Below are 27,828 nucleotides of genomic sequence, written 5' to 3'. Positions count from 1 at the left end.
GGAGCCTCTCTGGCTGTGGCGCACGGAGACGCACAGACGGGAAAATAAGGAAGTGAAGCGCTTCCCACACCAGCGCTGCCGAAGTCACGCGGTCCAAGTCAGGGTAACTGTTTACTAATAAAACTGCTTTAATTTGGAAAACGGTCAAGGAAATAAACAGTGTGGCCATGTGGTGAACAGCTCTCCACACTCCACGCATCAGACCAGCACACGCCAAGTCAGAGGAGGCAGAACGCAGGCACGTATACAGAAGTACAGAGAACCGAGAACCTCCCGCGCGCCTCTTGCAAATTCACAAGTGAAAAGCCCTTTAACAGTACAGAACTCAAGCACTAGCATGTTTTCTCAAGGCCATGAAAAACAATGAATTCCGTGTCTACTGTGTAACCCTAAAATAGTACAGCATCACTGGCTTTGGTTCTAACACACAAGTTTTTAGAAAGTGAACCAGGCCTAATTCTTGAGCGCTTACTCTCTGAATGGAAGGGGCCTGAGAATGCCATACTCCCTAACCGAGTGCCGGAGAGCAGCAGGGAGCGGGGTCAGCCGGCGCTCTGGGTCCCGCCCTGCTGCACGAGGGCCGGTGGGGCTCTGGGGCCCGAGCCGCGGCACTGGGGCTCCTGCCGTCCAGCTCCAGACCGACGGTGGACAGAGCTCTGCTGTCTGAAGGGAGAGAGAGGTAGGCCGCGTCACCTGCCCGCGACAGCATTCTGAAACCCTTGGCTTCCCTGTGGAGGCATTCTGAAGAGCAGAAGGCACCAGAGGAACCCTGCAGAACCCACCCGGCATCATTTGAGGCTTGCTGGACCCCGCCACTGTGCCGGAGCTGCACGTCCAGAGCCACGGCCCCTGAGCAGCGACCCCGGACACACAGGGCCGCCACTGCCCTCCGCGGGCCCCAGCTCCCTCGCCCTCCACTTCAGCCTGCTCTGGCCATCAGCAGCCGCACTTCACAAGCCCTCTCCCTTGGCCTCCACCTCATCTGTGGGTGTGTCCTTGCCACCGGGCACCCACGGGCGTTCGCCCACCTTCTGAGGCCCCTGGGGTGTTCAGGGCCTCTGGAGTCCGGCTCACAGGCAGCAGGCTAGCCCTGGGCCCCACCTTGGTGTCCGGGACCCCCTCGCCCCGCGGTGCACAGGCTGCGCCGCTCACCTGACTTGTTTAGCCGACACACCTCCTCCCAGGTGTAGTCCGCCAGGTTCACGGGCTGTGTCACCCAGGGATCTGTCACCAGCTCCTCCAAGGTGGTGCGCTGCTCAGGCACAGGCTGTAGCAGCCCAGACATGAGGTTCATGAGGTCTGGGGACAGAAGGGCCTGTGGTCAGAGGGCTGACCGTGGCCCAGGCTGGGGGCGGGTGGCGTGCACTGCGTGAGTGCCGGGCCTGGGCCCCCACTTCTGACCAGCACCACGGGGCTTCTGGAAGGCAGGGTCCCCAGCCATGCTTCCCGAAGCGCTGCGGGAGGTGTGTGTGGCCCCTGAAATGAAAGAGTGCTCAAGCTCCCACGCCGCTCACGACACCAGAGGGCAGCAGCCCTAGTGTGGGCTGCCCTCTGGGGCTCTGGAGACACAGAGCCATGGACACAGGCATCGTGTGGCAGGAGGGGAGGGAGGGGGCCAGCTGCGGAGCCCCGGCCTCTCCCCACGGGAAGCGAGCACGGGTGCTGAGAAGAGCCCTGGACCTGGGTCTGCATCTGGCTCCCACTCTCTTTACCAGTGTGGGTGTCACCGCACCCGGGGCCACTCCAGACCTCAGCGCCCGGGTTGAGTGTCCTGAGAGCCCAGGGGGCAGAATTCGGAGCAGCCCACTCCCACCCCGCCACTGGTGGAGCAGCACCCCCAACCCCAGGGTGGGGCAGCACCCCCCAGCCCCAGGGCAGGGCGGCCCCGGAAGGTGGAACAGACCCCCAGGGCGGGGCGGCCCCGGAAGGTGCAGCAGCAGGCTGCAAGAGCCCCGCTATCACGGGACCCAGAACGTCAGGAGAGCTCTACAGCTCTTCAGGCCGCTCTGGACTGCACTGTGCCCCCCTGCAGATCCCCCGCATGATGGTAATAGGAAGTGGGGCCTTTGGGAGGTGAAGAGGGTCAGATGAGGTTGTGCGCCCCATCCCCCCAGCATCAGTGCCCATATCAGCAGAGGCACCAGAGGGCCTGCTCTCTCCTGTCTCTGCCCTGTGAGGACACAGGAAGACGCAGCTGTCTACCAGCCGGAATCCACCAGCACCCTGACCTCGGGATCTTTGCCTCCAGACTGTGAGAAATAAACGTCGGTGCTGCAAACCCCGGCCTGTGATGGGCGGGCATGGCAGCCCAAGCGGACTGGGACTCGGGCCTCCAACCTGAGCGAGGAACCCAGGTTCAGGCCTGATGCCTAAGAGCACGCATCACCTCACCACCTGTGACGATGAATGACTACTCAGGGATCACGTGTCACGACTGGGAGACCTCAGAACCCCGAGGCCTGGCTCCCTGGAGCTCCTCCAGGCGCGGGTCTAAGGGCCATGCAGGCCCGCTGGCAGGGGTCGCACTGCGGTGCAAGCCGCTCTGGTAGCTCTGCAGGAAGCCAGCTCACAAGGGCTCCAGGAAGGGCAGAACCCTGGTCCCACACGAGCGGTCGGGGGGCTCAAGTCCATCCTCCCCCTCCCCACGGCCTTGCTCAGAGGCTGCCAGTGTCCCTCAGAAGACAGCCCGTCCGGTCCAAACTTCCCTAAGATCAGTCACGACATCAAAGTCACCTCCAAATCACCCTTGCATTCAGATCAAAGTCTGAGAGGAACGGAAGAGAGAGTGAGCCGGCTGTGCCTGTGTGGGTGACACCGCGCGCTGCTTGGAGACAGGAGCCGGCCCAGGACATCCGCCCGCGTGAGCTCACCTTCCGAGACCAGATACGGGGGGTTTATCGCAGCCTCCATGGTCTCCTCCAGCTCGCAGAAGGGGTTCTCCTCGAAGATCAGTGTGTACAGCGTGACCCCCATGGACCACATCTCCAGCTCTGGCCCCCGGTACCTGCCAGAGGAAGAGGAGGCACTCGGGGCACTGGGCCAGCCCCACAAGAAAGCTGGACCCTGCACGTCACCCAAGAGCAACTCCCAGCGAGACGTACCACACTCCTCGACCACGTCCGCCCTCCACCAGGCGCCCACCACCCACTGGGGATAAGGCGACAAGCAGAGGCCTACTCAGCAGCTGAGAGACCAAGTCAGCAGGTGGCAAGGGGCCGAGCACAGTGTCCCCCGGGGGGCTTCCTGGAGGAAGAGGAGGGAAAACCCGGGAGTGCAGGCAGCGCACAGGCCCCCAGGGACCTGGGGAGCCACGGCGGCTTCAGAGCAGGGCGGCCCGCCCTTCAGAAAAGACCTGAAGGAGCCCGAGGTGAGACTGGCACAGGCGAGCCTCTGTAAGGATGAAGCACGCCCTCAGCAGCGGGAGGGAGGAGACGGTGGGCAGTGGAGTCCAGGCGGCTGCCAGCTGGAGCAGCAGGCCTCGGGGATGGCGCCCCGGGGTGCTCTTGGTTCTCTGTGCTTACAGATCCCCTGCTCCCAGCTACTGTTCCTGGGCTCTGAGAGGCCGGTGCTCTGCCAGCCGTCTACATGGTTCAGCCCTAATGCCCACAGCAGACCAGCAGGGTGAATCCACCTTTGTCCTGCACAGAGGGCCAGGCCCCGTGCTGCCAGCGGGCTCGGCCCCTCAGGTCTGGAGCTGTGGGTGGGGGCGGGGGCAGCCTGGCCCCCGGAGCCCTGGGGAGCGGCTGTGTTCACCAGACAGGAGTGCAGACGCGGCGGCTGAGGGAGCTGGTGAGCAGAGGCCCAGGAGGAGCCCTCTGCCTTCCAGGGGCCACAGAGGGCCGGGGACACCAGGAGGCAGGAACCAGGGGCAGGGGGGCAGGAGGCAATCGTAACGACAGACCTCAGGGAAGTGAGAGGAGAGAAAATGCCAGAAGAAGAGAATCAGACTTCCGTAGAAAGAGATTGCAAGGAGTCTGGAGGCCAAGGAGAAACTCCAGTAGAGCAGAGCAGGGGTCAGCACACCTGCTGTAAAGCACCAGCGACTAACGCAGGCTGGGGCCGCGTGGCCTCTGGACACTAACCCTCTCCGCCACGGCTGCACAAAAGCAGCCGCAGACACCCGGGAGCCCACAGGCATGGCCCTGGGCCCACAGGACTGTCCCTATGACAGCAGTGGGGGCCGGTCTCCCACCCAGGGACGGAAGGGTGTGGCAACGAGAGGGAAGACGCATGCAGAACCCACGGTGAAGGTCCTGGATGCTCTGACCACGGGCCTGCCTGGGAGACGCATCAGAGCCACGCTTCTCCAGAGGACATGTTAAAGACGTACAGTGAAGCACCCGCAGTCAGACCCGCCTGGAGCTCAGCTCACACGGGTAAAGACCAGTTCCATCGTATGTGGCCAAGACAGAAATCTACACATTCGGGGCGCAAACACTGAGCACCGTTCCCACGCTCGGTGGAGCCCTACAACCCCTGAGCTTCGTCTCGTCCTTCCCTCTCCTGAGCTCCCTGAGACCGGGCCCTGCCCTGGCCAGACCCCCAGCACAGAGCTGGACCCGCTTCTCATCTCAGCAAGACCGGGGGGCTCACCCCGTGCCCAGCTGGCATGGAGGCGAGCCGGTCAGCGACAGCGCCGCCCACAGCAGCAGGTGCGCTCCAGCACAGGCCCCCTGCGTTAGCGCTCCATGCCTCACGCGGCCAGCCCAGCCGCACACTAGACTGCTAGTGCTGGCGTCGAGATAAACAAACCAACTAAAAAATCCTCTTCATTCCTTTGAAGAGTCCCAAATTCGGGGACTCTTTGTCTTAACTTTTGATTATACTGAACTCCAAACACAAAAGGCAACAAGACAGCCTAATGAACCCCTGGCTTCCCTTTTCCTGAGTTCCTGGCTGAGCTTCCTTTTCCTGCCCACTGACCTCCCAAAGCATACTTTGTCACTCAGCACCCTCATCACAAAGAGGCACAACCTGAAGCCGCTTCCCTCTGCTACCGTGGAAGGTGTGAGCACAGGTTGCCAGCCCGGGACACCTACGGGTTCCCCATGAGGACCTCGGGCGCACAGTACTCGATCGTCCCGCAGAAGGTGTAGAAGAGCTTGCCCCGCTCCAGGTAGGCGGCCGAGCCAAAGTCGATGAGCTTGATGGAGAAGTCCTCGGCAATGACAATGTTCTCGTCCTTGATGTCCCGGTGGAGGATGCTCTCGGAGCGCAGGTACACCACGGCCGCCACCAGCTGGAACAGGGGCCACCGCTGTGATAAGGACACTTCACACGAGGCCTCAGAGAAGGAAAGTGAAGCCAACTCTTTGTGACCCCCCGGACTGCAGCCTGCCAGGCTCCTCCATCCCTGGGATTTTCCAGGCAAGGGTACTGGAGTGGGTTGCCATGCCCTCCTCCAGGGGATCTTCCCAATCCAGGGGTTGAACCCGGGTCTCCCATGTTGCAGGCACTCTTTTACTATTTGAGCCACCAGGCCTGCCCCTCGGCAAATCCCCAGGAAGGCCAAGCAGCACCGTCAGCTAGAGGGACCGCATGTACGGCAGCTCTGCAGGACCCACTCACCCGTGGCTGTACCCTTCCAGGGACGCCCCACATGAACACAGCTCCTAAACAGTCTCTAGGTCTCGGCCTGTGCGCCACCAGCGGCCTCCCCGGCAGGCATTCACTCACCCCACGACAGGCAGAGCGATCGTCTAGGGAGCACAGACAGACGGCCGCAGAAGCCAGAGGGCGCACGGTGGACGCCTGGATGAGCGTGGGCTGGGCTGTGTGGCCAGTGGCCCAGGAGAAGGCCCAGAGGGGCAGTGATTTCCCCAGAGCTCATCGGGCAACTCGAGCAGGGCTGCGAGCAGAAGCCCAGCTCCAGGCTGAAACTTCCAGGCTCTGACAGCTTCTCAAAGAGCAGCCCAGAGTGGAGCTGTGCTTTCCCCAATGCGTGCAGCCTTTCAGCGGTGCAGCCTCAAAGGAACTCCCCGGGAAACGGGCCAAGCGCAGTGTCCACCGTCTCCACTGTGAGAGGGTAGTTACTAGGACGTGCCGCTGCCTGCCCGCACTGCACGTGTGGTGAGGGAGATCAACAGCAGTAGCAGCTCAGTGAAGTTTAAGTAAAATTAGTGCGACTTCTGACCCCACTCATAACGTGGACACCAGCTGTACCGATCAGCACAGGGGTTTCACGCACACAGTCGTTCACATCGTTAGAGACAATTTCACATTTACAAATGAGTATCTCTGAGTCAGAAGCAACAACTAATGGCAGACAAACTAAGCTGAACTAGTTAACCTTAAATAAATAGAGAGGGCTTCTCCACCGGCTCACCAGATAAAGAATCTGCCTGCAATGCAGGGGACACAGGAGACACAGGTTCAGTCTCTGGGTTGGAAAGATCCCCTGGAGGAGGAAATGGCAGCCCACTGCAGTATTCCTGCCTTGGAAGTCCCAGGAGCCTGGTGGGCTACAGTCCAAAGGGGCGCGAAGACGCAGCACGAGCGAAAGGGAGCGTTCTATTGGCTTGGCCACAATAAATGGAGGAACGCATGTGTACATGCACATACGTGTGAACTGTGCGTGCCTGCACATGTGTGTACAGACGACATGCGCTGCACAGATGTGCGCACGCGCACACAGTCACATATACACATACACTCACGCGTATGTACATACATTGACATACACACATGCACACGTATGTACGAGGCTCCAGGTGGGGAGCAGAAACCGCACGTTGCACTGAATGTCGACGGCTTTGAGGGTTAGTAACTACAGAGAACCAACGAGCCCGGATGCGAGGAGAAGCTGCTCACCGTGGAGAGCGCACCGAGGGGGCCGCGTACCGTGGAGGAAAGCCGCGCACCGCGGAGGCCGCTCACCGCAGAGAAGAGCCGCGCGCCGCGCAGGAGGGCCGCGCGCCGCGCAGGAGGGCCGCGCGCCGCGCAGGAGGGCCGCGCGCCGCGCAGGAGGGCCGCGCGCCGCGCAGGAGGGCCGCTGCTCACCGAGGAGGAGAGCCGGGCACCGCGGAGGCCGGCCGCGCACCGCGGAGGCGGGCCGCGCACTGCAGAGGCCGCACACCGCGGAGGACAGCCGTGCACCGAGGGGGCTGCTCACCGCGGAGGAGAGCCGGGCACCAAGGAGGAGGGCCGCGCACCGAGCAGACGCGACCTGGGGCTGGAAGCAACGCACACGCTTACACGGGACACTGCCGTTCTGTAGAGCCCTGAGTCCGTATTTACACTTGATGCTCACTGTGCACACTGATTTACGAAGGGGCCGTGGAGACTTATTGCAGAAGTTAAACAGTATCGGTCACAGAGTCAGAGGCGTCAGCAGCCCTGAGCGACAGCAGTCGGGCAGCAGCTGTGGGTAAGCGAGTCCACAGGTCGTGTCACGCGGAAACCTGTTTGCCATGAAGATTTCAGAAACAAACCTCCACTCTCGAGTGAAGGAGACGCCTGTATACCCTTCCAGAGGAGGAAGACAGGCAGAGGTGGCATTCTCTGGGCAGAACTGTGATGACCAAAACTTACAAGTAGGTGCCTCAGAAATTTAATTTCAGAAATCCAGTGATTTCTGGGCGTTCATAGCTTTGGGGAAGAAATATCAGTTCATGGAAGCTGTTATTAGAAACCAAGTCAGCTCCAGGAAACCAAGAGCAAAGCTGTGGACTGGTCACATCCCCCTACTCCGCACCCCTGGAATCCCTCCACCTTTTCCAGCGAGCAAGGAATCATCTGGAATGAAACTCCCACATTCCCCAAACCAAAGAACTGTTGTCTCCCCCCGCCCCACCCCAACACCCAATTTCTCTTGCACAGGACACCTTTCTACATAGCTGGCTACTCTCCCTTTCCAAAAAATAACGAACAGACTAAGATCAGTACACGGACAGACACGAGAGAAATCAAGACAAATACTCAGTGTAAACCGAGATGGCCAGAACCACAATCTTTGCAGGTTAATTAACTGGACAGCTCCATCCACTCAGCACTTCCCACGCGCCTGCCTCGGGCGTGCTGCACAGGGGCCTCTGCACTCTCTGATTTAGTCCCAGCAGTCCTGTGAGACGCTGGCTCGAGTGAGGTCCACATACAAATGAGCAGGGTCTCCCCGTGGTGGACAAGGATTCAGATCAGATGCACAGCCTGCAAGCCCAATCTGAGAGCTACACTGGCTCCTCTTGAGGCTGGGTGGGTATCATCTGAATATAAATACACTTTAATCTTCACCCCACATCCTCGGTCACCCCAGGGTGACGCCTGGCCTCACTCTTCCTCCCCAACCCCAACCTCACTCTCTCTACTTCAACAGCAGAATTCTCTTCTCAAAATACGTGTCCTACTCAGTAACATCCCCAAACCGGAGGCTGGGTCCAGCATCACTGACTCTCGAGTCCTGGGCCCAGGCGGCCAGGCCTGTTCTTACCTGTCGAAAGATGTAGCTTGCCAGGGGCTCGTCGAGGCTGGGATGGCGGTCAATGAATGCAAACAGGTCCAGGCCAGAGCCGTGCTTTTCCATTACCAGCTGAAAGAAGCCTTGGTTCTCAAACACGTCCAGCACCTGTTGAGAGAGAGAGACAAGCTGGGTCCGGCCCTGCCAGGACACCTCCAGGGCAGCGCGCTCAGGCAGACATGAGCCAGCACCCCACCTTGATGATGTTGGCATGCTCCACCTTGCACAGGATGGCTATCTCTAAAGTGACCTTCCCAAGCTTGGGGTCCTCAATCCAGCAGTCCTCCAAAACCTTCTCCTTCTTAATAAACTTCACCACCACCTACGAGAGAGACAAGGGATGTCACTGCAGCCCTTCCCACTGGCCCCCCAGTGGCTGTGGCGCCTTCACCTCCAACCTAACCCCCACCTCCACCCCCACGAGTCCTGGGACGTGAAGGAAGAAACCTAATAACAACCGTCTAACGTGAGGGCCCAGGAGCAAGTCAGAAGCCAGCCGGAAGTCCCGAGTGGACCCGCGCGACCTGCACAGCGGGAGGATGGGGTAACGGAGGAACCGGGCGGGCTGATGACAAGACCAGCCCCTGCAGGTCTCGGGGCGGGTGTTCCCCAGATACCCCACGTCACCCCTATTTCTCAACCAAGGCCTGGATGTCCTGGCCAAGAAAATGAAATAAGAGGCCTGAGGACTGGCAGAAAATGAACAAAAATGTCAGTCATGTTGGTTTGGAGAACTAACCAGAGAATTCCACAAGATGGGCGGACACAAGACAAATACGTGGAAAAAATAGTGTGGTGCAGCCACAAAAAAGAAAAAGGAAGCCCACAGTGCCCACTGGATTGCTGACGAGAATGAGATGACTGCCCTCAGATAAATAAAGATGGCAACAGAAACTTAACTCGAGTCCGCCAAGAAGCATGCGACGCCCGGAGCAGTGTGTCTAAACCTCTCGATGTGAGCACACTCAGAAAACGCCACACAGCACAGCGCTCAGTATTAAGTCACAGCTTAGAAACACACACTCAACCCAAGAAGCCAGAAAAATAGCAGAGTTCACAGAAAGTACCAGAAAAGCAGCATAAAGAAAAGAAACGCTTGATGAAGAGCGTGAGCAATTCTCTGGCAAGTCCGGCGAAGAGGAGAGTGCATGCACACGAGAGTGAGGTGAGCAGAGGCAGCAGCTCTGGCCAGGAGCACCTGCGGACGTGACGCCACGGCACCAGCCGCTGCCAGAGTCCCCAGCTCCGCAGGCCCCACAGGACTGACGCAGACGCACGCATACAAATGAGAAAACCCCAAACAGAAACGTTAGCAAGCCCAGGGGCTCCCCTGGGGTCCTGGGGCTTAGACTCTGCACTCCCAATGCAGGAGGCCCGGGTTTGATCCCTGGCCAGGGAACTAGATGCCGCAAACTGCGACTAAAAGATCCACACGCTGCGACTAAGATCCAGAGCCGCCACACAAACAAATATAAATAATAAAAATGTGCATTAGCAAGCCAAGTTCAGCAACACACTAAAAAAATGTTATGAGGCAATAAAGGACCGAGCCTATGTATAAAAGCTGACTGTGGTTGCTCACATGTTAACAAAAGAAACAAAACATGATCATTGCAACAGACGCTGAAAAGTCATTTGGCCTAAGTCAACATTTATTCCTTAAATTTTAAAAAAAGTGAACTGAAAATGAAACAGCTTCAAACAAAAGGTATCCATCAAGAGATGAAAGGAGTCACTGGAGTGGGCAGAGGACCACCAGGAGGCTGGGCGGCGTACCTGTTACTCCTCACGGCTGTGCAGGTCCGAGTCAAGGCGACGGCAGGAAGGAAAAGAAGGCGACGAGACGTGAGCAACAGAGAGAGGGGCGCAAGCGCCAGTGCCCGCAGAGGGCCAGACAGAGCGACTGAAAACCACTAAGACCAACACAGCTTTGACACAAGACTCCCCGGCTGCCAGCCAAGCACGCGGCTGTGGCAGATTCCAGCAGTGATGAGAAGCATGGCGACAGGTCCCACGCGGGCCCTCCCAGGAAGCGGCGGGCCAGGCCCGGGGTATCCGGGCAGCCTGGGGCTTTGCAGGGACAGGCAGCATGGTCCCCAAACACCCCGGCAACTACAGGTCTACCCACAGTGGGACTGGGAGGGAGGCTGTGAGGTGCATCAGAGCCACCCCCAGCACCCAGAAGCCCCCACCTCTCAGGAGCCCAGTACCTCCTTATTCGCCTCCTTGTCCACCGCCGTCCACACAAAGCCAAAGGCCCCGCTGCCGATCGGGCTGAGCGTGCTGTACTTAAGGGAGTACGCCCCCTCGCAGGCCGCCAGCCCCTCTAGCTCCACGGCCTTGGGGGGCTCCTCAAACCAGGGCTTGGTCCCAAGCACCTGCAACCACAAAGGCAAGTCTGAGGGACCACACGCAGCACGCTGAAGGAAGGACAGTGGAGGCGGCCGTGGCCCCCTGTCCGAGAGCGGCATCCGCTGCCCCGCCCACTCCTCAGGCCCCTGGGGTCCCCAGCCCGAGACTGCGGTCCAGAGGGCACACCCAGGGCCTCAATGTGCCAGTCCAAACTGGCGCTCACCCGGCCCCACCGTGCGCATGGAGCACACGCAGAGCTGAAAGCCCACGTGCGGCTCACGCCTCACCCAGGAGGTCGGACAGCAGTGTGGGGAGCCACGCAGAGCCCCTGCCGCCCTAGAGGGCACGGGGTGCTGACAGGAGGGGACAGCAGGCGCCGTCCGCAGACACCCACCTCCCCCAGGCTGGCCGCGGGCAGCTCGCAGGTGGAGTGGGCAGAGCTAGGCAGGCTGGCCAGCAGCAGGTGGGTGCGCAGAAGGTCCTTCACCAGCCAGCAGCAGAAGAGGGTGGCCGGGCCCTGGAGCTCCACACGCCGCACCTCGAACTGCACACCTGTGGAGGGAGGCAAGACCGGGCCCCCACTGAGCCCCACAGCCCCGTGGGCAGGGCCCCCGTGCCCACAGAAGGGCATGGTTGAGGCCAGCAGCCACACCTCCCCGGCACAGGGCCAGGGGCCGGCCTGTCCTCCAGGGCAGCCAGAGGCCAAGTGACTCGGGAGACCCGCCCCTAGCCACCAACGCAGATGAGCCTAGAGAAGCTGCCCCAGCACCCTCCACGCACACAGCCACGCACACAGGTGCCACCCGGCTCTGTACACTGCACGCCACAGCACACCACCGGGGCACAGGCATTTGCTGACACAGCCTCCTGGGGACACAGCAAAGCAAGTGTGACTGTCTTCTTCCTGGCAGGGGGTTTACAGGTCATTTTACTTTCTTCTTTTTAGTCTTTTATTTCTAGTATTCCGACAAATAACATATATTACTCATAAAACTCTCTTAAGGTTAGGAAAAAAGCCCTGTAGTCAACACTAGGAAATTGGCAATGAGGAAAACAACTGGCTGAAATACAGCACCGCTGGAAAATTAGGAAAATAAAAAGGGACAAGCTAAAGGGCTGACTGCCAGCCCCAGAGCGGAGGTTCCGGGAAGGGCAGCCTCCTGGCACACGGAGCACGTGCACACTTGAAATCCCACACCTGGCAAACCTCACCCAGAAAGTCAGAAGACAGTGTGCAGAGCCACACAGAGGCTCCCCCCACCCCAGGGGCACGGCACTGACGGGACGGCGGCTCAGTCCTCACCCAGACCTGGCTGAGCACACGCACACTTGAAATCCCACACCTGGCAAACCTCACCCAGAAAGTCAGAAGACAGTGTGCAGAGCCACACAGAGGCCCTCCCCACCCCGGGGGACACGGCGCTGACAGGAGGGCGGCTCGGTCCTCACCCAGACCTGGCTGCCCCTGAAGCCCAACAGCCTGCGGAGAGCCGAGCCCCGCCTCCTCGCCCGGCGGGACTGCCGAGGCCGGGGCTCTGGGGCCCCACCCACTGCTGCACCGCACAGAGCAGCCGGGACCCTGGGCTCCCCCCGGCACATGCGCTTGAGGCCCTTTCAGGAGGCAAACTATAACTTCAGGTTCTTTTCTTAAAATAATTCATCATTTCTGCCACACTACTCCGGGGATGAAACCCCCAAGACACCAGGAGGAGGAGGAACCCACCCCCTCGGAGCCCACTCTGGGGGCAGCAGGGCAGCAGGGAGCAGGCCCCGCCAGCCCCGCCCGCCCGCACATACTCAGCTGCGAGCCATCCCGGTGGTAGCAGCTCCCCGCGTAGGTGCCTTCCTGGATCTCCGGCTGCAGGTCGGCCGCCCTGAGGGGTGCAGGGCCGGGGCCCTCGGCTCTCACGGGCGTGGAGGTGACGTGGAGGCTCAGCCCAGGCGCCTCCAGCGGGCACTCATCCTCAGGGCTGGCTGCCAGCACGGGGAGTACATGGCTTGGGCTGTCGCAGCCGTTCACATCCTGGTGCTCGGAGGACACCAGACAGGTCTGGGACGGCTCTGTCTCCTCCAGGCCCAGGCGGCTCTCACGGAAGCGTCGGCCCCCACACAGATCAACACAGGTGCCGGTCAGCAGCAGCAGCTCCCGGTCGTCCAGCACATCTGACCGCTGCCTGTGCAGGGCACCCACATCTGCGTCCGAGCCCACCAGCGAAGGTGAGGGTGTGCCCCCGAGTTCAGATGTGGCGCACGAACAGTTAGAAGAAGTTCGGTCTGTCCAGTCCCTGAAAACAAGCTCCTTGAGGTTCCAGGAAAACGAATTCTCGCTAGCCTCTGGGACCTCCACAGCCTCCAGGGCGCCGGGCAGGTCAGTGGCCAGGGCATAGCAGGCCGAGGAGCTGCCCGAGCGGCCGCCCCGTGGCTCTGTGGCTCTCAGGCCCAACAAGGACGCAGGGGCAGAGAGCGGGGGCTGCCCCATCAGGACCAGCTCGGCGTAGGAGACGCCCCAAGGCCCCGCGCGGCCCGAGGCAGACAGCTGCTCCTTTATCAGGCACGTATGCAGCTCCTCTCTGTCCTGCCGCGCCTCCAGCCAGGGCTCATCCAAAGGCGGCGTTGAGAACAAGAGCTGCAGCGTCCCCGGGGGACTGGCGGCCAAGCATGGGCTTCCTGGCAGTGCGCTCTGCTCCCCCTGGGGGCCCTGCCCAGCCAGACAACCCTCAGTGTGGGACACGGCCGTGGCAACGTCAGGGCCCTGGTCTGAATCACTGGCGCTGCCCCGCTCTGCCCACGCCTCCTGACACGGGCCGTGCGTCTCATCCCCACTACTCCTGTCTGCACCGGGGATGGCAGCTTCTGAGTCTTCCTGGGAAGCAGACAGCTTCGTGTCCCCCAACTCAAATTGACTCCCCCGCTGAAGGCCCCGGCTGAGGTGCTCCGCTGTCGCCGGCTGCTCTTGCTCTGAGACAGAGCGCTGCTGGCCCTCGGGTGACGACGGGCCACTGCGGGCAGATGGGCCTCCCTCAGGCACATCTCGCGGGCACTCGGGCGGTGACCGGCTTCCTCCTGGGATGCTTTCCCCCCTGCAGGTTGTGATGCGGGACAACACAGTCACTTAGGAGCCACAGAGATCACATGGATTCCCCCTCCAGCAGAGACCAGCACAAAGCAACTACCACCGTGAATAGGACAGGAGAGAAGATGAACTTCTATAACAAAGTTAGAAAATGACACACGAAGGCACACGTTCTCCAGACAAATCCACTTAGCAGCGGCTCATGCAGGCTCAGTCGGAGCGCTAGGGCCCTGTGCGCAAGGCTGCGGTCCCCACGCTCGCCGGGCCCAGGCTCAGTCAGAGCGCTAGGGCCCTGTGCGCAAGGCTGCGGTCCCCACGCTCGCCGGGCCCAGGCTCAGTCGGAGCGCTAGGGCCCTGTGCGCAAGGCTGCGGTCCCCACGCTCGCCGGGCCCAGGCTCAGTCGGAGCGCTAGGGCCCTGTGCGCAAGTCTGCGGTCCCCACGCTCCCCGGGCCCAGGCTCAATCGGAGCGCTAGGGCCCTGTGCGCAAGGCTGCGGTCCCCACGCTCGCCGGGCCCAGGCTCAATCGGAGCACTTGACCCTGTGCTCATGGCTGCAGTCCCCACGCTTGCCGGGCCCAGGCTCAATCGGAGTGCTCGACCCTGTGCTCATGGCTGCGGTCCCCACGTTCCCCGGCCCGAGGGCGGCCAGGCGCCCCACATGGCGGGAGGCATGGGGAGAAAGGGGAGGAACCGTGACAGCCACAAACGCCACCAGATCCACAGCACAGAGCGGGAGGCCGAGAGGAGTCGGGGCTGGGAGAGCTGGGCGTGGGGTCCTGGGAGCCAGACAACAGAGCCCCAGCACACTGGGGACGGGGACCACAGAGGAAGAGGCCACCACGGCCCCAGGTGACTGCGGAGCCACGGACAGGGGTCCAGCCCGGCCACTAACACCCACACGGCAGTGCTAGGCGCCGCCCCAGGTCAGCCCAGGCAGGACAGCGGCCCCAAGGGCAACAGAGAGTGGCCGTGCCCGGCCTGGCTGGGGTACAGGCATGCAGCGATGGGTAAGCATTGCAGCAGAGGGCCAGAAGAGGCACTGAGAGGCAGGCCCCGCTCAAGGACCGCCGCAGGGGAGGCAGCTGTGAGCGAGATCCCAAGGACCTGCAGGACTCTCCAAGGGAACCAAGGAGCAAGGGGCCCTCCCCTCCTTGCCCCGTGCGCGTGAGCGCTCAGTCAGGACTGATGGGGTCACGCTGCTGCAACTGCCGAAGCGAAGCCAGAAGCCAGGGGTGGACGCAAATGGCAGGGGCTGCGTCCGCAAGCCACGGTGCTACATGAGGGGCAGGCTTGCTCCGGGGATGCACGGTGCCTCCAGCACGTGCACACGTGTGGGAGGGCGTGTCCCAGCACACACATCTGTATAGCGAGGGCCCACCCTCAAGGGCACGGGGCAGTCGCCTGGCAGGAGCTCGCGGCTGGCAAAATTGGGGCACTTTTGCTGCTCACCATTTTTCTTCAGTACTTAAACACACACATTCTCATAGCACGGCTTTAAAACATCATTTCAAGAAAACCAGAAAACTGTGTGGTGTCCATAAACCCCACGCAATGGCTAGCAAAAGAAGCCGGAGACAAGAAGCGCATCCGGCCGAGCTCAGGATAGGCCCTGCTGCCCCATGTCCTGACCCCAGGGCAGCGAGGGACGCCAAGCAGAGCGGCAGCAGCCCGTCCCAGGGGAGAGGAGAAAGGCCCGCCAAGGTTGGTGCCTTGCTGTACATTCAGTCTCAAAGTGATTTTTCAAAATGAGAGACCGGCTGAAAACACACCAAAACACCGCACACAACACAAGGGGACTCTCACTTCCACTTTCCTGAGTTTTCCAAACTAAACCCTCCTCCTCTAAATAGAATACTATGTTATTTAAAAACGTACAGCAAACAGAGTCAGGTGATTTCTGGGACCAGTTCCCTGGATCCTGCCTAAATGCTTCCTTCCCCGTACAGCAGGCCAGCGGCACGGCAGCAGCAGGGCCATGCGGAGGCGCCAGTGTCACCTCCGTCATCGCGTCCACAGCGCCCTCCCCTCCCAGGCGCATCTGCCCCTCCCTCAGAGGGCTTACCTGGGAGCGGGCTGCGCCAGCGGGCAGGCGGGGAGGGAGCCCCCGGGGGCCGTGGGGCATGTGTCCTGGCTCTCTGCTGGCTTTGGGGTCTCGGTGTCCACCTTTGGATCTGGCAAAAAAGAGTGTTTCTCACTGGCTTGCACATGCCACTGAAAACCACCTCCTGTCCACTGGGCGGGGGCCTGACCTGACCGCAGAAACACTGCCAGACTCACGCCCACAGTGCAGCCCTGGCTCCCAGCCAGGCCTGGGCCCCTCACTGCTGACAGCCCCCAGGAGCTCCACTCTCTGACTGCGGGGGAGAACCAGAGGCCTGAGGCCTGAGGCTGCTCCTCTCCTCAGGGCAACTGGCCTCCCCGCCACGCCCAGCCTGCTCCCGTGCCCAGGAGGCTGCCCGCTCCTTCCGGCCTGGGGGCCCAAGAAGGCAAGCATCCCCCCTCTGCCTCCCTCTGGAGTGCAGGGTCTTCTCCGCCTCATTGCTATACTTGCGCCACCTGGCTCTGCCCAGGCTCCAGAGGCCGGATGGAGTGCCAGCCTGCAGCAGGGCGGGGACACCACGGTAACCGGGGTGCCGGGGCCGCGATGTCCGTGCTGCTCAGCGGCCTGGGAGGCTCCCAGGAGGAGTCTGGCCCCCGCGGGCAGGAGTGGCGGACAGGCACCACAAGCAAGCGTGCAATGCCACAGGTCCACTCTAGAGACCATGAGGGCAGAGCTCCTGTGGCGCCGCCCGCCCATTTCCTACAAAGAACACGAACCACACACGCACTGAAAGAACTTAGATTCTGGAAAAAGAGAAAAAGTATCAGTGACAGAGAAAAAAAAACAGAGAGAAAAAAGGAGTCTTTCCAGAGAGAAAACCCAGATACAACGAAGGAAATCGCATGTTAAGAAAGGGGTCACTCAGAGAGTCAGCAGCCTGACAAAGCACCTTTTAAAAAACTGAACACCAGGAACATCCCTGCTGTGCAGCGGTGGAGAGCCTGCGCTTGCAAAGCAGGGAGGTGGGCTTGACCCCCGGTAAGGGAGCGAGACCCATGCGCCACACCCAACTAAGGCCACAACCACAACTACTGAGCTTGTGCACACTGGGGCCGGTGTAGCACGAGAAGGGAGGCCGCGCACTACAGAGAACCTGCGTGACACGGGAAACGCCCCAGCACTGCGGCTGAGGCACGACAAACACCCCTGACAGGGAGAGCTCATGTCCCGTCAGACGCCACAGAGTCACGCCTGAGGCCGGACACACACCGTCTGACAGGGAGCATTCACGTCATATCAGACACCACAGAGTCACATCTGAGGCCCAACACAAGTGTAACAACCGGCACTCAGTTCCTGTCAGACGCCACACACTCACACCTAAGGCCTCACACACCGTCTGACAGGGACACTCACGTCCTGAGAGACATCACGCAGTCACACCTAAGGCCTGACACACACCATCTGACAGGGACACTCACGTCCTGAGAGACATCACGCAGTCACACCTAAGGCCTCACACACCGTCTGACAGGGACACTCACGTCCCGTCCGACGCCACACAGTCCTAGTTTCCCTCACTGACTGTATTAAATCCACTGGTGTTTCCTCCAAGTCTAGGTCTTTCCACCAACTCGCCCTCAGGTGACAGCACCCGTGGGCGCAGGCCCGGGAGGGCCCCCCAGCCGACCCTGGGCTTGCCCAGTCAAGCCTCCTGGAGCAGAAGTGAGCTCCCTGGAGGCTGCCGGAGCCTCCGCTGGCCTTTGCTTCCCGGGGCTCCACCTGCAGAGAGCAGAGAGGGGTCCACACAGTGGGAGCCCCACACTGCGTCCCAAACACGGTCCTGCAGCCTCCCAGCGTGGACTTGGGGCTTTTATTGGCGTCATCTTAAATGTTGAGTTAAAAGCACTGGAAGGCCTCCCTCGTGGCTCAGGGTAAGGAATCCGTCTGCCCATGCAAGAGATGCAGATCCAGTCCCTGGTCTGGGGCGAGCCCGCGTGACAAGGGCGGGCGCCATCGCTGCTCTCCAGCGGAGGCCCCTGCAACGAGAAGCCCTCCACCTTGGCTAGAGAGGAGCCTGTGTCTCCACAGCTAGAGAAAAGCCTGCCCAGCAACAGGACTCTGCACAGCTAAAAATAAGTAAATCAATTAAAAAGAAACACTGGAAATGGACAAAACTAAACAAATCCTACGAGACTGCTGACTCAGGGACGGATCTGACATCAGTCCTGCCTTCAGCTACTTACATAAAGCTACGTCACCTACTCGCACAGAGAGACTGCCAACTAGCCGTGGCGCCGGATGCAGGCCCACGTGACTCACTTGGGCATCTCCTGTCCTGCGCTCTGCACCAACACAGCTGTGGGACCCACACAAGCGTCCCATCCCCTGGGAACGTGGAAGGCCCACAAGACACAGAAGACCACCAAATCCACAGAACAGGGTCCCCACGCCACCACCGCCCCCCCATCACGCCCACGCCCACCCCCAGCTCCAGCCCCTCTCCTGTGGAGGGGGTGGCCCGGGAGGAGGAGGGGGCTGTCCTCACCCTGGGCTGTGTCGGCAGGCTCGTCTCCCGTGCTGACCCCAGGCCCACTCCGGCTGCCAGCGTCCAGGCAGCTGGCCAGGTCCCGCAGAGGTAAGGAGCTGTCGTAGGCAAGGTCCATTTGGTGGTAGAAACCGGGAATCAGGAAGGTGATGTTCTAGGAAACAAAGGGTGCTTCAGAACTCAGCGAGGCCCCACCTGGGCAGAGAGCGCAGAGGACGTGAGCAGGCCTCGACGAGGTCCGGAACAACCCCGGGTCAGGCTCTTCTCAGCAGTTCCGAGCACCCCCGATGCCCATCATGGAAATCGTAACTAGGTCCTCTTTCCCTTAGCAAACCCTAACCAGCCTGCGCTCACATACTCCCTGCAAGGACTCGGTGTCCCCACGCTCCTGCAGGAAGCCCTTGTCCAGGAAGTACTCCAACTGTGTGATCACTGACTTCAGTTGAACTATTTCATTTAACTCAAACTAGCATTGCTGTTAGAAAACAGGGAAGGATCTCTTTTGAGGCTCTGGTTAAAGTTCTGGCTGGCTGGCTGGCTGGCATGCAGTGCTGGCCCCAGCGAGGGTGGCGAGAGGGGATGGCTGCCCATGGGCATTGAGGTGCTCAGTGGAAGGTGTGGGGAGCCCAGGCCAGCACCCACCTCAAGAGCTGGGCCAGCCAGGCATGGGGCAGGGGCAGGGGGCTGCTCAGATATCGAGTGACACGGCACACAGCAGCCTCTCCCTCCAGCGTGAACCACCCCCTCAACCAAGTGGGGGCCCACGCCCCTCCCCAGAAGCCCTGGAGGACCGCTGAGACCACCAGGGAGGCCCCTCTCAGGCGGCCTGAGAGGCTCACCTACCCGCAGGGTCCAGCCCAGTCCAAGAAGGAGGTTACAGAGACGCTTCCTCCGAGCCGACCCACAGCCGCCCCCAGATGGTGGGAGGAGGCGTGGAGGCTATGACACCACCCTGCAGGAACTCAGACCAGACCTCTTGTGGGACAGGCTTTCAGGCAGAGCCCCTTCCCTCTCCTGGGGGGCACCCAGCATGCAAGGGCTCTGCCGGAGGTCCAGACAAACGGGCACAGGTGGGGCATGGGACCAAGGCAGAGGTCCCGCTCTCTGGGCCCAAGTCCCTAGGGAAACCGGCCCCCGCAGCAGCAGGCACGGCCCCCCGGCCCACCTTGCCCAGGAGCTCAGCCCTTCCGTAACCAAACAGCATGAGGGCAAAGCTGTGGTTGATGCCGTAGATGGTCCCATCCGGCAGGAGCGTGATGAGCCCGCTGATGGTGGAGAACACCCAGACGGACGCTGAGTAGCCCCCGCTGGGGGCCGCCTCACCATCTGCAGCCTCCTTGCTGCAGGGCTGGGACTTCAGCTTCAGGCTCACAGGGAAGGTGGCGCCATCCCTGGCTCTTCCAACGGACCTCTGAATCTTGAGGTGCTGGAAGAAAGACACGCCACTGTGCCCACTGCGGCACCTCTGGTAGCCCAAGCTGTGAGGCTTTGCTGCTCGGCGGGCACCCCCGGGACACCCACCCTCCACCCTGCTCTTCCTGCTTCATCTCCCCACCGCCCCCCAACCCTAGGGAAGGCAGAGACCTGACCAAGAGCCACGGCTGGGCCGGGACCCAAGCCAGCACAGCCGCTCCCCACTCCAGTACAGCCCAAACACGGTGCACACGGGCCGTCAAGCCACGCTCCAGGACCGGCCTGGCCCCTCTCCCAACCTTGCAGGAAGCGAGTGCCTGCCCGCTCCCCACCTGGACCACCAGGCCCTTAGCACCCGCCTCTGCAGCCGTGGGGCGGGGCTCCCCAGAATGCTGGCCTCCGGGTGGTTTGTCCATCTCCACTCTCCCTCCACGGCCCCCCATTATCCACACAACCAAGTCCCCCATCATGGTTCTCTGCTTTAAATACTCAGAACCTGTCTGCTCTCCCAAGCAAATCGCACAAGTGTCTAACAGGCTTTCCAGGTCAGCTCCTTTCTGCTCTCAAGACGGCCGGTCCCCAGGCCTGTGTCTACCCCTCACCCAGTGCTGCCTGCCTCCTTTTTAAGGGTTCCCCCGCAAGATCTGCAGAGGCCCGAGGCCCGAACATGGGGGAGCTCCCTGCACCAGCCCTGCACCCTGACCGGGGGTGGAATCAAGACCTCAGGCTTCCCCTGGTAAGACCCCGGCCCCCAGTGAGCCCTGAGGAAAGAGGGGCACAGCCTCTTTTGCAGCAGAGGTGACAGGTGGATCCAGCAGGGAGGGCTGGGAGTGCGCCTGCACATGCCTTCTGGTGCACACACGCACGCGCGCGTGCCTCCTGGCACACACAAACACAGGCCTCCTGGCATGCACACCTCCTCTGGATGCGTGCCTGGGGTGGGGGTTAAGCAAGGGCTTCCCAGGCGGCGCCAGCGGTAAAGAACCCACCTGCCAATGCAGGGGCCAGAAGAGACGTGGGTTCGATCCCTGGGTCGGAAAGACCCCCTGGAGGAGGGCATGGCAACCCACTCCAGTATTCCTGCCTGGAGAATCCCAGGGACAGAGGAGCCTGGCGGCTACAGTCCACGGAGTGGCAAAAAGTAGGACACAACTGAAGCGACTTAGTGTGTCCAAAGGGACTCACGCCAGCACGCCAGAGTTAAGCCTAAGAGGCTGCCGAGCAGTCCCCTACAGCGGCTGCACCAGCGGAGCTGCACAGCGTCAGGCTTCAGGAGGTCCGCTGTCTTAGGACAGAGCAAGGGGCATAAAGAGAGGAAGGTGCGGGAGGGGAGGCTTCCCATCGACCTAGAGGGACTGAAACCAGCACCCCACTGCCCAGGAGGGCCCGGCTCTCAGCCGGAAGCCAGAGGAGAGCCAGGGAGAGCCCACGACGCCCTGGCAGGGTCCATCTCCTGCAGCAGCAGAGCCGAGCTCACCCCAGCTTGACCACCCGACCGTCTGGCCCTGCAGGCCGCTGACTGCGACACCCGATGAGTCCCGGCAGCGCGGTCCCGGTGTGCAGGCCGCGCACTAGCTGTAGAGCGGGGCCCCTGGGGACTGGGGGGTCTGGCTGCGGGGAGAGTCACCCCTGCCCGAATCCCCACCGCCCCCCAGAGCTGCCGAGCGACCGCCACCACCTGATCCGCAGTCCTGACCTGGGCGAGAGACGACGCCCACCAGTCACTCCTGCTCCTTGAGCCCCCAGACCTCTCAATAAAGAGGCCCCAACAGGAGCTCCAGGAAGGGGACCGGGGGCAGGGGTGGCCAGGCGGGCGCCGCAGAGGCTCTGAGCCTTGGGCACGACTGCAGTGCAGACACCCCTGCTGGCAGGCCATGGAGCTGGGCCTGAGAACTCGATCGACAGGAGCCAGAGAGACGCCAGCGGCCACAGGGCCCAGCCTCGGCCAGGCAGCGCCGGTGGCCTGGGCCCTGCCCTGAGGACCTACCATGGGGACGTGCTCGCCAGGAGGGGGGAGCTGCAGGGAAGGGATGAGGTCTGTGATGTGCTGCCCAACCACCTCCTCCCCAGATGCAAAGCCATGCAGGTGCGCGAAGAGCCCGTCGCAGGACGTCACGGTGCCCTGGGGGGAAAAGCCGGTGTTGAGCCTTGTGACCCACGTTTCCCGCGCTTCAGCTTAAACCTCACTGAGCCTCCGTGCCTTCCAGAGGAAGGCAAGGCTGGGATGCTCCCGCTGCCCCACCCTTGGAAGTGCAGCGGCAAAGGGAGCCGCCCTCAGAATGCCGTCTCCCACCCCCTGCCAGACATGCCCAAACGCGTGTTCCCCCAGGCACCCGCGGAAGCCCGGCTCACGCTGGAGGCTCACGAACCACACACACAACCGGCACACCTGCGCAGGCCTTGAGTGCGGCCTGCGTCTCAGCCACCACCCGGGGAGCGATGTATGACTTTATCCAAGTGTTAACACCATCCTGTTAGGGGCTGGGCTCATATCCCACATGTATAGGTGAGGGAACAGGGGCCAGGGAGGCCGATGCCCTGCCCAAGTGCAGCTACCAGGAGGGCAGCCGGGCACACCCTCCAGACCCCAGGCCCTCTTCCTGCCCAAAGGCCCCGGGGGACACCACGTGCTGATGTGCTGCGGGGGAGGGGGGGCCTGAGTGGCAAAGTGACACGCAGCTGGAAACCCGAAAGTGACTCACGTCGCTCCGGAATGCCACCCAGGCTGAGACCCGCTCCACGGGCTCCAGCACGACCACGCAGCAGAGGCTGCGCTCCTGCTTCACCCTCTTCATCCACACGGAGACCGGGATCCTCTCCCCGCCGCGGCTCACAACATCCACCTGGGACACAGAGGGGCTCAGGGTGGCCCGAGCCCGGCCCGCGGGCACACCTGCCTGCTGCTCACCCGCCTCCCGTACGGAAATTAATCAAAGCGCAAACAAGGCCTCCAGCGCCTGACCGCACGGTCTCTGAGTGAGTGGCCCATCAGACATACTCCACTCCGTGGTAGTAAAGCGAGGGGAGTGTGCAGCCAGGCTCCAGAGGAAAGTCACCCCACACGCTGAATGTTTACATTTCCTTCTCAGCGCTCGTCCCGTGGACGGGGGATTTTCTGGGTGTACGTGGTCCTACCTAACGTGTTTCAGGGCCTGAGGCTCAGGGCTCAGCATTTAACACGCAGGTCAGCCTGTCAACGTCCAGCCTGGATACACACACACGGAAGAGCCCAAAGCTCCAGGGAGCCCCTGTAGCCATGGCAGCCCCACCCCCGCCCCACACCAGGGGGCATGGAGATGGAGACGGGGCGACGGAACTGCAGCTCCCGGAACCTGGCCTGGGCCTTGCAGGCTTGCCAGCGCGCTCCTCCTCAAGGAGCACCAAGAAGGCGCAGCGTCTCCACTCTGACGTGGCCTCCCCCACGCCACCCCCTTCCCAGCCGCGCCCTACGCCAGGGCCAGGGGCGGGACAGCCGACCGTGAGCGCCGGCAGCCCAGAGGCCCACACTCACCACGGTACCGAACGCGACGGCAGCGTGCCCGTCGGCCTCCACGTGCTCCTCGCTGAGGGCCTGCACCACGTCGGGGTCCGGCTTCAGGAAGAACTGCGTGAGCTTCTGGCCGATGAGGTCATGGCTGCTGTGGCCCAGGAGCCGGCAGGCCCTGTCGTTGGCCACCAGGATCTGCGGCCACAGAGAGGAGGGCCCTGAGTCGCCAGCAGCTCCTCCGCCCCCGGGACAGCCGAGGGGAAGGCGGCGCAGGCCTCCCTCTCCGCCCCGCCGTCGGCAACTCTCAGCAAGCCGCTCCGGCTCCTCCAGAGAAGCAGAAACCACCGCTGGCAGCGCAGCAGGCGGCACAGAGACTGCAGCCCGGCCGGCTTCCCCCAGCAGGACGGGCGTGGAGGTGGGGGCCAGCCCCACGCCCACCCACCTGGAAGCCTCCGCTCTGTGCACACAGACACGCATCTGCAAACGCACTTGCTTTAAATCCTGGCTCTCCACGCTCGGCAAATAAGATTGCACGACGCACTACCCCCTCTCCTTGAGTCTCTGCATCAATGGGGAGATTTGATCCGTCCAGACAGAGGCACACTGAGGTCTCCTAAGTCATCGCTCTCGCCGCTGCAGAGGCAGACCCGGCCGCTCTCCTAACTGCACTGGCACGCTCGGGCGCCCGTCTGAGGCCGCAAGCTGAGGCCACAGACCGCAGGCCGCAGCTGGGTCACACCCCGAAGCACGCACCTCTGTGGTCTTGGCATCCACGGTAAACACGGCCTTGTTGGGGTTGCACACGGGGGCTGGGAGCAGCGGCGTGGACCACCCTGAGGACAAGGCCCGCAGCAGGGAGCAGCAGGACGTGCTGCCCAGGGACCCCGTGAGGTCCGCCTGCCCGGGCGCGGCCGAGCAGTGCAACTTGCTCGTGCAGATGTTCTGGGCAGCCAGTGACGACAGGCAGTAGGAGCTCCACCTCTCCTCTGGAGAGCAAAGGGACACGTTAGACCCCACCCGGCCCCCACTTCGAGCTCCCGCAAGAGGGCCAAGGACGAGGTGACTGCAGGGATGATGAGCACTCGGACATGCATCCCAACACACCCTGGGGTCCGCCAAGACCCCCACACAGCAGCATGAACGCTGAGCTCCCCGCTGTCCCACTGCCCTCCCAGGCCCCCCAGCCGCAGGGTCGTTCACCATCACTCCGGAAAGTCCACTCCGGCAGCGGGACGTTCTCACCCAGCCCCTCCAGGTCCTCCTCTGCTTTCCACACCTCCCCACCCAGCCTAGCCCGCTCCTTCAGCTCCAGCCAACTCCCACCTGCCGACCCCCAGGAGGACCCTCCCACAGGCCTTTCCCGCTTCCCGTCAGAGCAGAGTCGCCAAGCGAGGAGGCCAGCGTGGCCCCCGTCCCGCCCAGGCGCCACCCGGCTGGCGGAGAGAGGCTGCTTACCCGACAGCGCCATGCGGCTCTGGCAGAGCTTCGACAGCCCGGTCCTCCTGCTCACGTGTCTGTGGGCTGAGGACCCGGACTTGCCGGGCTCCAAGGCAGCGGGCGTGGTGGGGCCCTCCGGAGGCACTGGCAGGGAGGGGCTCCCGCCCGGGCCCTGGTGGTCCTCCACAGAGGCCGTCGAACCCCCGTCCTCCATGAGGAGCTAGCGAGCCAGCAGGACCACTGTCCACCAGAACACCAAGGACACTGACCAGCGTCTGCCAGGCAGGGACAGAGGCAGCTCAGCCAGCGCATTCTTCAGCTCAGCCCCAAACAGCCGTCGGGGGTCAGAACCTACGATGCGAGGGCTGTCAGAGCAGAGAGGAAGGGGTGGGAAAGAGAGAAGGGGAGAGGGGAAACCCGAGCGGAGCAGGAAGGACCCAGGAAGGGTGCTGCAGTATGGACCCACAGGCAGGGGCCCAGCCAGGGGCCCCCAGGGCCAGGGCGCCGTGCCCCTAGAGCCAGCACCCCACTTCTGCATTACCGCCTTGGCGTGCAGAACCAAGAGCTGGCAGCCAGGGTTACAGGAAACAGCCTCTGCTCCCAGAGGCTGTGCACAGACTCTCACACAGTCTGAACTCCAGCAAAGAGGGGCCTGGGCCGGACCATCTGCGGGTCCCCAAGAGGCTCCCAGAGAAGCAGGCGGCAGCGGGGCCCTGGGGGCTGGGATGCTGGCTGCAGTCATTTCTGTGATCTCGATCCCGGGGCTGACACCAGGGCTGGTGGGCACAATCCTGGAACCCTCCCTCTAGCCCAGTAGCACCAGGGGGTCTGCCAGCCCACCAGTGTGCCCACAACAACGCCACGAGGCAAGGCCTCCCAGGCAGCTGGGCTGGGTCCAGTCCTGCACACCAAAACACCCACAGCAGCCGGCCCCAGCGCAACAGAAAGGTGCACATCACCCACACAGGAAACAGCCCTGACGCCTCGGGTCCTGCTGCCAGGGCAGGGCGTGCTGTTGGGCCCCACAGGACCCCACAGGACACTGTTCACACAAGGCCACTTCTGCAAGGCTGGGAGACATAACCAAGCTATCTAGTATGAAGAAATAAAGGTTAGCAAGATGAAGAGATGGAAGAGTATGTTCCAGATGAAAGAGCAACGGAAAACCTCAGAGAAAGAACATAAAAGAACGGAGATGAACAGTCCACCCAGCGGGCTCAGTGGTAAGGGATCCACCTGCAGGTGCAGGGGACCCGGGTCTGATCCCCGGATCAGAAAGATGCCCTGGAGGAGGAAGCGGCAACCTGCCCCAGTATCCCTGCCTGGAGAATCCCACGGACAGAGGAGGCTAGTGGACTACAGTCCATGGGGTCGCCAAGAGTCAGGCGTGGGTGACCAAACACACACACCACCCACCTGATGAAAGGGTCCAAAGTGTGAGTCACTCAGTCGTATCCAACTCTTTGTGACCCCAGGGACAGTAGCCCCAGACTCCTCGGTGCATGGGATTCTCCAGGCAAGAAAACTGGAGCGAGTTGCCATTCCCTTCTCCAGGGGATCTTCCTGATCCGAATATCGAACCTGGGTCTCCTGCATTACAGGCAGGTTCTTTACCAGCTGAGCCCCCAGGGAAGCCCAAGAGTCCAAGATCACGACCATAAAGATGCTTACAGGACCCAGGAGGGCGGGGGAGGGGCGCAGTGAGAACACCCACTGGGAGTGAAAGGATGCAGAAGAGCCCGTCAGAGCCAGAGGAGACAGCAGGTGAAGACACGCACCGGGAGGGGCCAAGCAGATCAGACGGCAGGAGCAGACCGAAGGCCGGGAAGGCTGAGCAGCAGGACAGGAACCGCCCAAGCCGGGCGGGAAGAATAAGCAAGAGCCAGGGAGAATGAGACTCGCTGCAGGGACGTCTGGGACAACATCAAGCACGGCAACATTCAAGTCAGAGAGGCTGCAGCAGGAGTAGAGAGGGAGAGAGAGCAGAGCACTTACTTGAGAAAACAGCAGCAGAAAGGGGCAGACCTCCAGGCCCAGGAAGCACGTGGCAACACCGGAACAATTCTGTGGAGTGACAGGCAGCTCCCAGACTCACTGCGGAGATGGTTCCCTAAGGTGCATAACCGTCCAACCCGTACTGAAACCAACTCTGTAAGTCAACTATGTGTCAACTTTAAAAAAGGAGTAAGGAAAATTGGCAAAAGACAGGAAGCAAAACTTCACAAGAGAATATCCTGTAAACCTATGACAAGAAGCTGAATCATGACATTCGCAAAACCATGACAACTTGACACCTACTAAATCAGCAAACATAGAAAACCCAGCAGTGGCCACAGGACTGGAAAAGGCCAGTGTTCATTCCAATCCCAAAGAAAGGCAATGCCAAAGAATGCTCAAACTACCGCAAAATTGCACTCATCTCACACGCTAGTGAAGTAATGCTCAAAATTCTCCAAGCCAGGCTTCAACAGTATGTAAACTGTGAACTTCTAAAGATTCAAGCTAAATTTACAAGAGGCAGAGGAACCAGAGATCAAATTACCAACCTCCATTGGATCATCAAAAAAGTGAGAGAGTTCCAGAAAAACACCTACTTCTGCTTTATTGACTCTGCCAAAGCCTTTGACTTTGTGGATCATAACAAACTGTGGAAAATTCTTCAAGGGATGGGAATACCAGACCACCTGACCTGCCTTCTGAGAAATCTGTATGCAGGTCAGGAAGTAACAGTTAGAACTGGACATGGAACAGAGTGGTTCAAAACTGGGAAAGGAGTACGTCAAGGCTGTACATTGTCACCCTGCTTATTTAACTTACATGCAGAGTACATCATGAGAAATGCTGGACTGGAAGAAACACAAGGTGGAATCAAGATTCCTGGGAGAAATACCAATCACCTCAGATATGCAGATGACACCACTCTTATGGCAGAAAGTGAAGAAGAGCTAAAAAGCCTCTTGATGAAAGTGAAAGAGGAGAGCGAAAAAGTTGACTTAAAGCTCAACATTCAGAAAACTAAGACCAC

The 27,828-nt window shown here is 61.3% G+C and overlaps 1 protein-coding gene across 8 annotated transcripts; it reads right to left on the bottom strand.

The window, feature by feature from the left end:
- Positions 1-104: 104 nt before the first annotated feature.
- On the bottom strand, positions 105-27,828 carry PASK (PAS domain containing serine/threonine kinase). Of its 8 annotated transcripts, none has more exons than XR_011255708.1 (19): positions 26,799-27,828; positions 24,822-25,078; positions 24,120-24,352; positions 23,391-23,561; positions 22,582-22,722; positions 21,867-22,001; positions 19,632-19,892; positions 18,467-18,620; positions 15,940-16,048; positions 12,602-13,884; positions 11,199-11,356; positions 10,663-10,830; positions 8,649-8,774; positions 8,426-8,560; positions 7,195-7,400; positions 5,040-5,239; positions 2,871-3,004; positions 1,153-1,476; positions 105-663 (listed from the first exon to the last, which is right to left on the bottom strand). XR_011255708.1 is itself a non-coding variant. In XM_069583393.1 (18 exons), the coding sequence occupies exons 2-18, from the start codon at positions 25,015-25,017 to the stop codon at positions 509-511; spliced, it is 3,906 nt and encodes a 1,301-aa protein (XP_069439494.1). In that variant the 5' UTR covers positions 25,018-25,078; positions 26,799-27,828; the 3' UTR covers positions 105-508. The 8 variants fall into 8 exon arrangements, 1 of the variants encoding a protein (XP_069439494.1); XR_011255703.1 differs by having other exon boundaries at positions 1,153-1,299; positions 7,250-7,400; XR_011255701.1 differs by having other exon boundaries at positions 1,153-1,299; positions 7,195-7,360.

The sequence above is a fragment of the Ovis canadensis genome, chromosome 1, assembly GCF_042477335.2.
Source record: "Ovis canadensis isolate MfBH-ARS-UI-01 breed Bighorn chromosome 1, ARS-UI_OviCan_v2, whole genome shotgun sequence".
Classification (NCBI taxonomy): Eukaryota; Metazoa; Chordata; class Mammalia; order Artiodactyla; family Bovidae; genus Ovis; species Ovis canadensis.
This window is presented reverse-complemented; position numbering and strand designations above follow the sequence as displayed.

Coding starts and splice junctions, on each gene's coding strand:
- PASK (XM_069583393.1), bottom strand. CDS start 25,017: ATGGAGGACGGGGGTTCGACGGCCTCTGTGGAGGACCACCAGGGCCCG. Junction 19,893..21,866: donor CTGGCGAGCACGTCCCCATG/GTAGGTCCTCAG, acceptor TCTTTCTTCCAG/CACCTCAAGATTCAGAGGTC. Junction 13,885..15,939: donor CTGGCGCAGCCCGCTCCCAG/GTAAGCCCTCTG, acceptor CACAACCTGCAG/GGGGGAAAGCATCCCAGGAG.